General features: G+C 41.0%; 1 protein-coding gene across 7 annotated transcripts in view; it reads right to left on the reverse strand.

Annotated features, from left to right (window-relative positions):
- SH3D19 (SH3 domain containing 19) overlaps nucleotides 1-15,631 on the reverse strand; it is a 209,126-nt gene that overhangs the window by 65,924 nt on the left and 127,571 nt on the right. For all 7 annotated transcript variants that reach the window (XM_027513430.1, XM_027513429.1, XM_027513433.1 and 4 more), the window contains exon 3: nucleotides 707-747. Coding sequence is in view for 1 of the 7 variants with exons in the window: in XM_027513434.1 (XP_027369235.1) it covers nucleotides 707-708 (2 nt within the window). In the remaining 6 variants the exon portion in view is untranslated. The remainder of the gene's footprint in view (nucleotides 1-706; nucleotides 748-15,631) is intronic.

Genomic DNA, 15,631 nt, shown 5'->3' on the forward strand with positions numbered 1-15,631 from the left:
TGCCTGGAGAATCCCAGGGACAGAGGAGCCTAATGGGCTGCCGTCTATGGGGTCGCACAGAGTCGGACATGACTGAAGCGACTTAGCAGCAACAGCAGCAGAGCGACTGAGCACACACCATCCATGTTCTATTTGGAAAAGGGATGTTTGCAAAGCCTTTTATTAAAAAGAATGTTGAACTCTTGTACCAACAGCAAATTTTAAAGCTTTAACCAAGAAGTAAAGTCAGGAAGTGTGAGTGCACCATTTTAGAGAGAGTTCTGTTACAGTACTTCTATCATGTATGTGGAAGTGTTAAGCTGAACTCCATAAGCATTTATAGAGTTACATAAAAATAGCATAGAAGCAAATCAGTAAAAAAGTACAGGATCTGATATTTTTGAAACCCATCAGATGTCTCTACCTATGGAAAATAGTTACAATTTATATTAGATCATTAAAATTGACTAGATAATACATTTGTCAAAAACAGGTGCGTTCTCTAAAAGAAAAATACTGTTCTCAGGAACTGGTTTATAAATAAATGAAAGTTGAAAATAATCTTGAAAACCTAGCTGCTTGTCTGAAATGGTTTATTACTCCTTAGGAGAAGCTACTCTTGTCAGATTCTTTGTGAGATTCATCAAATACAATCATTTGCTGGAAATCTAAATCATCATTTAAAATTATTTCAGTGGAAAGTACAGAGCAGGAAAAATAAACTTACATCTCTTGATTACTGCTCTAATTGATGACAAGGGTCCTTGGCTAGAAAAAGAAAGAAAAAATAAGTTATTACACATTCATTCATTAATCTTTTTAAAGCAGAATCATTTATAATGCCAGATCATTTCTGGGATGCAAATAGCTACAAGCAGCCAGTTTGATATATTAGTTACTGGACTATCATATTTACAAAAGACAAATTAAAAAACTTTAAAAATTGCCTTTGAGGGACTTCCTTGGCAGTGCAGTGGTTAAGAATCCGCACTCCTACTGCAGGGGGCACGTTTCGATCCCTGGTCAGGTAACTAAGATCCTGAGTGGCTTGCAATGCGACCAAAAAAAATAAAAATTGCCTTTGCTATTTAAGATGCGTTATGGGAACTGAGGAGGCTGGTAGAAGTAAAATTTGGCCTTAAAACTGTTTTCTTTTTAATTTTTTAAAATAATGGTATTTGTTTTCACTTTCGGTTTCGTTGGGTCTTTGGTGCTTTGTGCAGGCTTTTTCTAGTTGCGGCGCGCGCAGGCCACCCTTCATTGTGGTGCACGGGTTCCTCCGGCCTCTGCGGGGCACAGGCTCTAGGTGTGCTTCGGTAGTTGCAGCACACAGGCTTGGTACTTGTGGCACGTGGGTAAGTTGATCTGTGGGATGTAGAATCTTCCTGGCCTGGGGATCAAACCTGTGCTCCTGCACTGGCAGGTGGATTCTTCTCCACTGTCCTACCATGGAAGCCCTTAAAATGGTTTTCATCCTTCTGCATAGAGAATCTTCCAGTAAAATTCTGGACATAGTTTAAAGTCAGGTAGTAATTACATGGTGCCCAAAAGAATTTTGACCTGCTGTATCTCTTTTGTGTTTTGACATTAGAATTCCTGTCTTCTACATCACATCAAAATAGATCATTCTTATAGTCAATGTGCCTTGGCTCAGATGGTAAAGAATCTGCCTACAATGTAGAAGACCTGGGTTTGATCCCAGGGTCGAGAAGATCTCCTGGAGAAGTAAATGGCTACCCACTCCAGTATTCTTGCCTGGAGAATTCCATGGACAGAGGAGCCTGGAGGGCTGCAGTCCACTGGGTCACGTTCAGACACAACTGAGCGACTCACACTTTCACCTTTACTTTTTTATTGACCTAAAGACCAACAGCATTCTTCCTAAGATTAGAATTACAAACATCACTACCTAAAAAGAACAGTCTTCTGCTTGCTCTGGGTTTTGTTCAGTAGCTGCCCCTGATTATGTGATCTTGGCTGAGTCACAGAAACCCTGTGAGCCTCATCTTACTGGCCGAAACCATCTGGCTGCAAAGGGTAATACTATTAACACTAGTTTGTAAGGTTGCTTGTTCATTTCTTTCTTGTCTTTATTCAAACCAGCTGGATTGTCTTTGGAATCATTTAGAAAAAATATACAACCATGAAATTTTAATGATACGATTCAGGAAAAAATACTTGTTTAAAAATTCCTCGTTTTTTTTAATGCTTTTTAAAAAATTTATATTTATTTTCCAGTTTGTGCTCTTTTAAAAGTTTATGCCTGTAGTAATCTATATAAATCCCCTTGCTAGATAGATAAGATAAAACTCCAAGAAGATACAATGATATATCATTTCAGTTTATGGGAGGAATACTTTTAAGCATATACTATTATACCAGAGAAGGAAGGAAAAAAAAACACTCCAGGAGGTCTCCAATATCATGATGGTAGGACCATAATTAAAAATATAGTATTTTCAGCAATATTTATTTTTTTAAAAAAAGGTTCTTGAAGGCTTTCTGTAAAAAACTACTTGAAAAAAGGTTGATATATGGTGATGTAGAAGTGATATTAATAACAGCACTAAAATACAAGTAGGTTGACTGAAGTTTTGAGAAGAAACTTCTTAGTGCAAAACTGGAGAGACTGCATGTTAACATCATGTTGACTTAGATATTAGCAGTTAAAAGGATCAGAATCAGTACTTAGAAGCAGGGCCAAAAAAGTCAAAGTTTCATGTATATGTCCAGGCAGGGTATAATGGATATAATCAATGTCTACATGTAGTAATCTCCTTATTTAATACCACTGATTTTATAGGATGTTAGATGCTAAAGCTGAAACTCCAGTACTTTGGCCACCTCATGCGAAGAGTTGACTCACTGGAAAAGACTCTGATGCTGGGAGGGATTGGGGACAGGAAGAAAAGGGGACGACAGAGGATGAGATGGCTGGATGGCATCATCGACTCAATGGACGTGAGTCTGAGTGAACTCCGGGAGATGGCGATGGACAGGGAGGCCTGGCGTGCTGGGATTCATGGGGTTGCAAAGAGTCGGAAACGACTGAGCGACTGAACTGAACTGATGACACTTTGTTATCTATGTGAAGGAGAAAGGCATATTGATGGGTGGAACATGGTAGGGGATCTTAGGGTTAAACTGCTCCTCCCCCCCCAACCAAAAAGTATGTTGAATTCCTAATCCCTAGTACCTCAGAGAGAAGACCTTATTTGGGAATAAGGTCAGTACAGATGTCATTACTATAGTCAAGATGAGGTCGTCCTGGAGTGGGCTGGGCCCCTGATTCCAACGTCACTGGTGTCCTTACAGGCAGCCCAGGTGAAGACAGAGGCCCACAGGGAAAGTGCTGTGACAGGAGGCAGGGAGATGGGAAGCCGCTGCCAGCCGAGGAATGCGGAAGACGCCGCAGACCGCCAGAAGCTAGGAAGAGGCAAGGGAGGACTCCCCTGTGGCTCTCAGGGAAGAACGACCCCTCTTGACAGGCTGGACTTCAGTCTTCTAGACTCCGGAACTGTGAGACTTCTGTCTTAACTCACCCAGTTTGTTAGGGCAGCCTCTAGAGTGCTGAGTGGGAGGGTAATTCATGGAGCTGTATACTTCCTGTATTTTTCTGTATGTTAACATTTAAATTAAAATGTGTGTCAGGAACTCCCTGGTGGTCCAGTCCTTCAGACTGCGTTTTTACTAGCAAGGGTGAGAGTTCAATCCCTGGTTGGTGAACTAGGATCCCACAAGCTGCTGCAGGGGTGGAGGGTGGGGGTGCTGGAAACCTTGTTACAAAATCGAATTCTGACTGAGATGAGCTCAGGTTCTACAAGTCTCAAGACTTGCAGCATCATGTTTAGGTTACATCTAGAAACGAACCAACATCTTATTTCTGGTTTAAAGTTCTGCTGTAGTGGTTGACAGGTTCTGTGGAACAGAGAATAAAAAAGAAGGCCTGTGGTCAAATGCAGGTCTATGGGAATCAGTTTTGGGAGATGCTGGAGTAGCCTCCAGGCTGTGTGGTGCATACAATACAATTTCTGTACTTCTAATGTAGCTGTGGTTGAAAAACCTGTGGTTTTGCAGATGCCCCCTTATCTCCACCTTTCTGCAGAGCCCAGGCTACAGGTGAAGGTACCACTCCATAGCCTTAAAAGAAGACCATATGGGAATCCTGCTCAGCACAGTTCAGGCTCCTGTCCCAGGGGAACACTCAGGTAGGAGAGCCACCCTGGAGCGGCAGGCATGGTCACCTGATTTCTGATTAAAGAAGGGGGCAGCAGAGCCTGTTGTGGATCCAACTGCCCTTTTCACTTCCAGCGCCTCGCCTCCGCGTGGCAGCTGGTGCAACTTTGTGCAGATCAAATTCTTTAGCTTCTCCAAGAACCTTATTTCCTCACATATAAAAGCACAGATAACTCAACTTCCTCACGAGGTTGCTGTGAAGATTAAGAGGGAGAAATCATTAAAGCAGTAGACTCCAACCTCCAGGATCTAGTGTCTGATGATCTGAGGTGGAGCTGATGTAATAATAATAGAAATAAGGTGTGCAATAAACGTAATATGCTAGAATAACCCCCAAACCACCCCACCCCACCCTCACCTGCCCGGGTCCGTGCAAAAACTGTCTTCCACAAAACTGATTACTGGTGCCAGGAAGCTTGGGGACTGCTGTATGGAAGCATGTGATACAACGCCTGGAATGAAGCGTGTGTTCATTAAATACAAGTCACTGTGAGGGTGATTCGTTTGTTCATAATCTTTGGGGGCATCACAAAATATCTGACAACACATATAAACCTTGACAAGTTTTCACTCTGGGGTCTGATAGCCTGTAGAGAGTAGGCCTAACACTATATGTTTTTAAGAGATTGTTTTCCTCGAGGCTTACTTTGCTCTCTTCTGATTTCTGCTGTTCAGACGGAACCTGAGACCAGACAGACTCCTCCATGACAAAACACAGGACTGCAGAAGTGCATCTTCACTCCATTTTAATTTTACAAGCCTGTGTCCTGGCCCCTGGCAGAGCTGACCCAGATCTTTTGCCTTCTGCTTTTCAAGCACTGCTGCCCTATTACCAGGAGTCCTTGCTCTCAGTGCAGCGGATAGCCCAGTCCAGAGTATGAGAATCATGGATCTTCTAGAGGAAAATGAAGGGTTGGGGAAATGGCTTTTGGATCCTGAGGAGGAGAACCAAAAGTTTGGGTCAAGAGAGAAGTGTCTCAGGCCTGACTGCTGCTTTGGATTTCTCTTCCTCCAGGACTCTGGGGGTCCCCTTCCATCTTTTCTTCCTGCTTTCCCCCAAAAGCCCCTCTTGGCCTGTGCTGTAGGATCACTGTCTCCCGCTGCTTTTGCACAGAACCTTGCTTAATGGTTAAGAAGGTACTTTTAAGAAAGAAAACTAAAAAAAAAAAAAAGAAAGAAAGAAAACTGCATTTTAAAAACGAGTTTCTCAGCATAATGAAATGAGATTCCAGTGATGAATATACTGATGAGAATAGCTTATTATCGTGTGTGCCAAACATAATTTTGAAAATGAGTTGGGAACAGGCTTAAAGGTTAGGGCTTCAGTCACACAGCTGGAAAGTGACAGAAAGTGAAAGTCGCTCAGTCGTGTCCAACTCTTTGCAACCCTATCCAGTCCATGGAATTCTCCAGGCCAGAATACTGGAGTGGGTAGCCTTTCCCTTCTCCAGTGGACCTTCCCGACCCAAGAATTGAACTGGGGTCTCCTGCATTGCAGGAGGATTCTTTACCAACTGAGCTGTCAGAGAAGCCTCAATATGAGGGAAAGTGACAGAGGCAGATGTGAATTCACTGCAGTCTGATTATAGTCCAAATGTCTCTAATTCAGGCTTGGGTTGATGGGTAAAAGCTTCTGAATATTCCACAAAGTTCAATACGTAGGCAAATTACTTCTAGGTATAAAGCCTGCCCCCCAGATTTCATACAGATTCTGTAGATACAGGAAAGAACAAAATAAAAGTTGCTAAGTATGACGTTGTAATGTTGTCAGCAACAACAAACAATGGTCATTCTTAATCTCATCTAAGAAAACCCAACCTCTCCTTATTTGGGGTCACATTTTATTTATTAATATAACAGTAAAACAGATTTTAAAAAATATTTACACAACCTTCAAAGTAACCGTTTGTTCCTAGGTTTAAATCCATCCCTCTCCCTCCCCCTCGCTTTGCTAAGGAAAAAACCGTTTCCACAAATCCAGGAGCTGCTGGATTTGGTCTGTTTGGTAAAGAAATGAGAATGATGCCCGCCAGTGCCATCATCGTCACCACACGGGTTTTTGGAGCTCCTCTGTCTTCAGAGGGAACTGAAAATATCTCTAAAAATGCATTCTTTATAAAAATCCTCAATACATGTCAGGGGCTTATTATTAAAGTACCAGTCAATAAAGACATCGGGTTAACAAGGAGTTGAGTTAATGTGATCCAGAGGTACAGCCCTCTAGTCAACTTGATAAAGCTGCCACTGAATATAAACTTTATCTCACGGTAACATCTTCTCTGAAGGCTCTCAACATTTGGATGGATTCATCTCCACCTCCCAGTAGAAAGGTTTAACCAGATTGGTGCGATTTTTGCAGGTTGAAAGAGGTATTCTGTCCCATCCATTTGCTCGTACATTCAATATTTATTACATGTATAACATGTATCAGGCACCAGACATGCCTTGAAAGACTCTGACCTTGGTGAGAAAGACAAATATCAGAGGTGCTCTGCTATTCATAGTATACAGGGGCGGGCGCAAAGGGCTATGAGTGCAGAGAAGGTGTACATCACTCAGTCGTGGCGTCTAACACATGACGGATCTTGACTGAGCCTGAAGAACGTGAGAAGGGAAGCAGGAGTGAAGAGACGGCTGTGCATGAGCTAAGTGCAGCATGTGAAGAGGCCACGCTAAGAGAGAAGGATGTGGATACAGATGCCACGCTGAAGGATGTGGGAACATGCTAGAGGGGATTGCTGACGCCAGCATGACCAGTCAGGTTAAACACTAAGAATACATGGTCAGGGATATGACAGCAAATTGTTTCAAAAATCAAGTAGGAATTTGTTTGGGACATCTCCCTAGAATAAACATTGTTGACTATAGCTACTCCGTATGCACCAGCCATGATGTTATGGCATGCCTGACTCTTTAAGAGTTCATGAATAAATCCTGGAATGCTGGTATTATATGTCTTGAATTGTGGAAAGATCTACATTTTTATGGATGATAAGACTGACATGTTAATATTGTAAAAGATAAGTATTGAGTAGATTTAGGAAAAAGAAGATAAAAACGAGCAAGACTAGATTTCTGAAAGGGCCAGAAAGACACTGGAGTAGTCGAGGATGCCTTATTCAAAAATATGTTTATTCATTTATGAAGCTCTAGCTATGTACCTGGCATTCTGCCACAAACTGGGGATACTAATGTTGATAATACATAATCTCTTCCCTCAAGAAATATGCAGTCTTTTTGGCAAGATCAACAAATGAAAGATAGGAACAGAATGTGACCAAAAAAAATGTTATGCAAGGTATTATGGGAGCTCAGAAGAGGGGTGTCTAAATTTAGCCCTGGGAGCTATGAGGAAGACACAGCGCTGATGCTTGAATAGAACTAATGCAAGTTTTCTCAACTTTGGTACTATTGACATTTGTTAAAGGGGTGGGGGTGGGGGTTATCCTGTGTGTAACAGAAAGATTAGCAGCATTCTTGACCTATACTTGCTAGAAGCTAAAAACATATGGTCCCCTACCCCCAACACTTGTGACAACCCCAAACGTCTCTGTTGTTGTTCAGCCACCCAGTCGTGTCTGACTCTTCGTGACTCCATGGACTGCAGCATGCCAGGCCTCCCCTTCACAGATAACTGCCTTGCCGTGGCAAAGGGGCTTGCATAACTCAATGAAGCTATGAGCCATGTATAAGCATTGGGTGTAGGGCCACCCAAGACAAAGTGTTCACTGCAATGGTTCAAATGCATGCTCTTCACACCTGTTGATATCCTAAATTCATACTAAATATTATGCTATGATTTTAAAAATACAAAAATTACCCTCAGCTGAACCAGTAAGCCAATGACAACAAAATAGAGTAATGGTATTTATATGGATGGGAAAGAAGTTGGCTTTGCCATTTCCAGTTGCCAAGTGGATGGTGGCAGCAGTGGGATCAAATGGAATGGGAGTGGAGGCTCGATCTGAGGGAACAGGACAAAGGCAGCGATTAGAAAGAAGAAAGAAGAGAAATTTCTAGCACCAAGAACAGCCTTTGAAAAGTGGTGCTATCACCATGTCAGGTGAAAAATTAGTCTTACTAAGAAGGAACAGAAGAAGTCAGCCATTCTATGAACATAACCTTTTTAAGTCAGGTGTTTATAAACCAAGTCAGGTGTTTATGTGTACTGCTTTTTCCCTTTTTTTTTTTACAATATTCATTTCAGGACTACAGTAAACCTTCACTTGCTGTATTGCAGGAAAAAAATAATTATATATACTTTTATAAGCAGAGCATTGGGCCAACCCGTATTTGTCTCTTAAAACAGAGAGTAATAGTGTTATAGAATAACAAAAATACCTGTGCTTTCATCTTTTGTGTGCATCATTCAAATTTTTTATCACCCTACATTACCTGCTAGATTAAAACAATATCATGTAATGGGGAAATAAAGTATGAGTTAGTAAATAACATTTACCACTAAGACAAATATAAAGCTATGATGCCATTTTAAAAGTGTCTAAGTTAATATTATGATCACAATATGTAAGGCCAAATCTGATAAACTGTGGGGAATGGAAAAAATAAGTGTAGTTACCTGAAACTAATGAAAACAAATTATGTTTTAGCTCTAAAACTCTAATTAGCTTCCATAAAGTTTGGGTATGGCAAGGAGAATGAGTTCCTTCTTCAGACTTAGAAAATAAAGATTAGTAAAGAAAAATTATTGAGATCTAATTAGAATGGTTTTTACTAAAGTTAAAAGCTATAACAAAACTACAAAATACTTCTATTATTAATAATACTGTGAAAGCCTTACAAAAAGTTATGAGTCCTGAGTTCATTAACTTTTTCATCACATTGACAGCTCAACTATAATCACTGAGATCTATAACATAACATTGTTATTTTTCTATTGAATCTTTTTAAAGAAAAGAAAATCATTTGTATAACCTTTATTTATATTCTTGGTTTCATGACAAAAAAAGTTAATACATATTTGAATGAGTTTCATTAATATACTTTACCTATTATAAAATCTGTAAAATGAGTTCTATTGACAGCATAGCTGTGAGCACAAACAACACACAGGTAGAGAAAGCAAACAGGATGCATGATACACCTGCCAGGGATCATGACTGTAGTAGGAAAAGGAAAGAATTTGGAGCCAGCCAGAGGCCTGCTTCCGAGAAGGAAATGGCACCCCACTCCAGTACTCTTGTTTGGAGAATCCAATGGATAGAAGAGCCTGGTGGGCTGCAGTCCATGGGGTCGCGAAGAGTCGGACACGACTGAGCGACTTCACTTTCACTTTTCACTTTCATGCATTGGAGAAGGAAATGGCAACCCACTCCCGTGTTCTTGCCTGGAGAATCCCAGGGACGGTGGAGCCTGGTGGGCTGCCGTCTCTGGGGTCGCACAGAGTCAGACATGACTGAAGCGACTTAGCAGCAGCAGCAGCAGTAGAGGCCTGCTTTCCTATTTGTGTGCATGCTCAGTTGCTCAGTTGTGTCTGACTCTTTGCAACCCCATGGACTGTAGCCCGCCAGGCTCCTCTGTCCATGGAATTTTCCAGGCAAGAATACTGGAGTGGGTAGAGCTCAGCCTATGTACTCACTTACTGGAATTATTTCTTATGTGTAATATATGGATACCAATGCCCATCTTTTGGCTTGTTACTAAAACTGAATGACCAAAAAAAAAAAAACCTACGTAAAATACACAGCACAGAGCTTGGCCCATCTGGGACTTCCCTAATGGTTCGGCGGTTAAGAGTCCACCTTCCAGCGCGGGGTACGTGGTCCCTGGTGTGGGAACTAGGATCCCACACGCTGCAGGGCAACCAAGCACACATGTTACAATTACAGAAGTCCGAGCGCTGCAGTGAAGAGCCCACGCAGCCAAAAAGCAAAAAAGTAGGCTCTATTCTTCTACCCTATTTCCTGTACACAAGTTTCTGGAGTCCATAATTATACCAAGCTAAAATTTTTTGGCGATATCCTGCCAACACCAGTTGAGCTGCCCAGTAGTTATCACAACCTTGCCTTATAAATTCAAATAATTGACTATTCACATTTCAGTTGCAATTATTATTCACAACTTACAACCATTCTGAGCTTCACAATACACGCTTCTCATGTACCTAACCTCTTTTGAAGCTGAAGCAATAATAAAGCCGAGAGAACAAAGCAGATCTACAGGCTTTCTTGAGCACTGTATTTTCCCCACTGAGAACGCAGATCCCTGCTCCTTTAGGTCATCCTTCCTGTGATGTTTTTCACCAAACGGGCACGGTGATCAGTGGCTCTGCAGTTTCATGTTTCTTTAGCTCTATTAAAAAAGAAATCTTTTTAATTTTTTAATTTAGAAATTTTTAATTTCTAAAAAAGAAAATGTTCAAAGATCCCAGAAGAGGCTTTTAACTCTACTGTTAATAACTAAAGTACATTTAAGATTAGAATGTGTTGCCCCATCCTTTCCAATGCTTTGTTTTTTCTTTTTTTCCCACACATGCATGTCTTAATTTCCTAATTACACTGTAAACTTCTCAAGGAGAGACACGATGATCTTCCACTTGTTTTTTCAGTGCAGCTTGGTGGGAGTCACGGCTCAATGAACTACTGAGAACTCAATCGTACTCACAGGGAGAGACACAATAGCACGACTAGCACAGGTGACCCACCTACAATCTACCTAATAAGCAAATCCCCAGAAATAATGTCACTGCTGGCTTTGTTCTGCTTGTTTGTTACATCTTGTTGTATGCACATCTTGCCAAAAGTGTCTGGGTCTGATGCTTAAAAATAGGTTTTTTTCATACAAAATGTCACCTTGATAAGCATCTGGTGTTCAGTGAAGAACAGAACTCTCTCCTAACAGTAGATGGAAAACTCTCTTATTAAGAGATGGTATCCATAGTGGCACCTAATTTGGCAACTTTAAGTGTCAATTAATGGAATTTTAGCGGTAATTCTGCCTATTCGCAGGTTTTCACCATATGCTATCTTTAGAATCTGTCTCTCTATAAGTTAAGCCTCTGGTAATTCCCAACCAATAAGCAGCACATCACTGGTGTGCTGCTAAACTTCAAACCATGACCCCTACACAGTAGTACACAGTGATGTTAATCAGATGCAACCGCGAGTTATGTTACTTGATGCAGAGCATGTACAACTTGCCCCGAGAAGAGGAACAGGCACAATGTCAAGTCAGCACCTAAGAAAGGTGGCATTTACTGCAGCATGTAAGAACAGGATCTTCCACACAATCTTAAGATGTTAACACAAAAAGGTTGAAAATGGGTTTGATGTATAACTGTGTTCAATAAACATCTATTGAATGAACCAAGGAAACAGTAACCAGAACAAATCTTTTCTGGTTTATATCTTTCTTCTATAGTCAACCAAAAGTGATCTACAGAACAAGTTTACATAGAAAACATGGGCTTCCCTGGTAGCTCAGTGGGTAAAGAATCTGCCTGCAATGCAGGAGACCCTGGTTCAATTCCTGGTTGGGAAGATCCTCTGGAGAAGGGATAGGCTACCCACTCCAGTATTCTCGGGCTTCCCTGGTGGCTCAGGTGTTAAAGAATCCACTTGCAATGCAGGAGACCTGGATTTGATCCCTGAGTTGGGAAGATCCCCTGGAGAAGAGAAAGGCTACCCACTCTAGTATTCTGGCCTGTCCATGGATAGAATGTATGGAATGTCATGATCCCATTCTATATAGTCCATGGGGTTGCAAAGAGTCGGATGCAACTGAGTGACTTTCATGTAGAAAACCTAGAAAGACAAAAAGGGCTAAAATTTACTCCTCCATTTGCTGGATATACAATATCCAGCAATACAGAGGATTAATTTTTATGATTAGAAGTTATTTGTTGGTAAAAGTATGAAATTCCAGAGAGACCTCTACTTCTGCTTCATTGACTATGCTAAAGCCTTTGACTGTGTGGATCACAACAAACTGTGGAAAATTCTGAAAGAGATGAGAGTACCAGACCGCCATACCAGTCTCTTGAGAAACTATGTGGGTCAAGAAGCAACAGCTAGAACCAGACATGGAACAACTGACAGTTCAAAATTGAGAAAGGAGTGCAACAAGGCTGCATATTGTCAACCTGCTTATTTAACCTCTATGCAGAGTACATCATGTGAAATGCCAGGCTGGATGGATCACAAACTGGACTCAAGATTGCTGGGGAAAATATCAACAACCTCACATATGTAGATGATACCACTCTATGGCAGAAAGTGAAGAGGAACTAAAGAGCCTCTTGATGAGGGTGACATAGGAGAGTGGAAAAGCTGGCTTAAAACTCAATATTTAAAAAATTAAGATCATGGCATTCAGTCCCATCATTTCATGGCAAATAAAAGGGGGAAAAGTGGAAGCAGTGACAGATTTTATTTTCTTGGTTTCCAAAATCACTGCGTTCAGTGACTGCAACCATGAAATTAAAAGATGCTTGCTCTCTGAAGAAAAGCTATGACAAACTTAGTGTATTAAAAAGCAGAGATATCACTTTGCTGAAAAAAGTCTGTGTAGTCAAAGCTATGGTTTTTCCAGTAGTCATGTATGGATGTGAGAGTTGGACCATAAAGAAGGCTGAGTGCCAAAGAATTGATGCTTTTGAACTGTGTTGGTGGAGAAGACTCTTGAGAGTCTCTTAGACGTATATCAAACCAGTCAATCCTAAAGGAAATCAACCCTGAATACGCAATGGAAGACCTGATGCTGAAACTGAAACTCCAATACTTTGGCTACCTGATGCGAAGAGCCAACTCTTTGGAAAAGACCCTGATGCTGGGAAAGAGCGAAGGCAAAAGAATAGGGCAGCAGAGGATGAGGCGGTTAGACAGTATCACTGACTCAATGGACATGAATTTGCGCGAACTCCAGGAGTCAGTGGAAGACAGAGGAGCCTGATGTGCTACAGTCCATGGGGTCTCAAAGTGTCTGCCACGATGTAGCAACTGAACAACAACAAAAGCAGGAAAAGATCACAACATTCTAAAAAAGTGTCCTGATATGCCAGGACGCAGTAGGGATAATAAAACGCTGAACATGTGGCAGTTTCGGCTTGAAGCACCGCAAACATCCAGAGACTGATTTTGCCAACTTTTGTCCTATTAGCTGATGATGTCTGTATTTCTGACCTAAAGACAGGTATGGACCCAGTTACAAAGAGAACAATTTTAATTTTCAATCGAGAACTTTAATGCTTATTTTACCCCAGGTGTTATGCTAGATATCAAAAAAATAAGATCTATGACTGGACACGGTCCCTGGTTGTAAGATGCTCATGGTTTAGTCAAAAGCCTGTGGACTGAAGCGCACTGCATGTACTTCCGCTTTTCTTACAATAGTCTTTCATAGACTGGGTACCTTTATTAGAGGTATTCTGTTGCATTATTTCCTCTACTAGTCTATAAATTCCTTCCCAGGCAATGTACATATTGGAAAGATGTTACATATAAACCTTAAATTAAAAAAAATTACGGACAATTAAAAAAATTAAGACAACTTTTAAAGTACTTTTGGAATGTTCAGATTCCATGCCATAAAATATTTCAGATCATAAGTAAAGAACAAGTCTCCTAAAGACTAGTGACTAATATAGTTCTTGTTGTTGTTCTTCAAGCTCATTTTTATTTTCTTGAAGTAACACATAATGTCACTTTAGAAACCAGATAGTCTTAGAAACTTATTATAATACAAAATGACAGTCCCCTGCCCATGCCCCCTCCAGGATTTTCTCCAGAATCCCAGTGTCTTCTAGCTCCACTGGCAACACAGAGAAGCCCCTGTGACCTCTGCTCTTTTCCCTTGGAGGCCCCGGGCTCCCTGTGTCTTTGCAGCCTCTCTGCATCCCCCGATTCCCCTTGCCGAAGGGACCCAGCCAGCCTGGAGATGTGCCCTCACCCCTGGGAAAGTGTGCTGTGTCTTCTCTTTAACAAGTTTCCTCTACTGTTTGTCTTCCTGGAAAACTAGTCGATGTTTAGCTTTCTGAATTCATCCTTCAATTCTCTTTTTTCCTTGCCTGCCTGTGTGACTCATGCAATTCTGCCCTATTTAACAATGACTTTTAAAGAATTTAAAGAAAAGTTCTTTGTAAAAAAGAAAAAAACAGAAAAAGAAAATCCACACTCTTCCTTAAAATCTATCACCCTAGTTTAAAAAACTCTATGCAGCAGAGCTTCTACTAGAAAAGGTTGCCATTTCCTTTTGGATAATTCCTTAATGGATGTTCAGGGAAAACCTGGGATAAACTCCTAGGACAGACACAAGACTGGCAGGGGTCTCCACCTGGCAAGAGAAATTAGGACACGGGAAGTGTGGTGGAAATACAGAGTCACCTGGCCACATTACAGAAGGGAAAATTAAAGGCAGATGTCTCCTACATCACCGACCACATACAGAGTCCTAAGGCCTACTTAGTAAGAAGCAAAGACAAAGTGACAGCCCGCTGCTCAGGGATGAAAAACCGTACAGGGAGAAAAGAGGAGGAGGAAGGTTTCTCGTGACTGATTAATTTATCACCTACCTAGAAAAAGCTGCGTTTTGGTATAAGTTTGTTTTTTTCATGATGGTTCTCATCAGGCCATATAATCTATTTTTCTTTTCTCTTGGTCCCATTACGTAAAAAGATGGAAGAGGGTGGGATGCAGAAAGAGAATGGTGTAGAATGATGCCGCCCCCTCCACTGTCTCTGTAAACTCAGAGGCGTACCTGGTAACATTATATGACGTGTCAGTACGGAAACAAGCTCTTTTATAATATTTCTGGTTATAGCTTTTAGTTACCTTTCTCCTTCCTTAGGGCATGAACAAATCTACCATTTGAAAAATAACCTGAGATTGACTCTATTCAAAGGAATATATATGTAGATAAGTAAGTGAGAGTATCTGATTAATAGATTATTTGAATTTTAGGTCATATAAAGGATATAGGAAGACAAGGCAGGAAGGATGGGAGGAGGAAAAGGGGTTTAGACTCTATCCACAACCTGATAAATCTATCTCAGTAAAAGTGAGGCGATTCATTTTCAGTGGGGGTACAGTTAGTATAGACCATATTTTTGGCTTTCACCTTGACATTCCTGACTCACTTTGATTCAGGATTGAAACCTAGAAAAGATAATGGCATAGCATGGATGCTTAGTGTTTCCTGATGATGCAGCAATCAAAATCAGTACCCGAACTCAAAGGTTTCAGAAGCAGCTGATATCTGTTCTGGGCCAGCAACAAGATGTGTGCCAAAGGGATGTGTGCTGGCATATGACTATCTGAGAAGATGCATCAATCTCAGCATGTGGTGGCTTTCAAATGAAACCAAACTGATCTCAATTAACCAGGGCAATATTCTTTTGTAAAAAATAAAACCTTACTACTATCAATAAAAGCATTTGAAAAATCAGTGGGTTTAGTAGGCA

The sequence above is a fragment of the Bos indicus x Bos taurus genome, chromosome 17 (genome assembly GCF_003369695.1).
Source record: "Bos indicus x Bos taurus breed Angus x Brahman F1 hybrid chromosome 17, Bos_hybrid_MaternalHap_v2.0, whole genome shotgun sequence".
Lineage (NCBI taxonomy): Eukaryota > Metazoa > Chordata > Mammalia > Artiodactyla > Bovidae > Bos > Bos indicus x Bos taurus.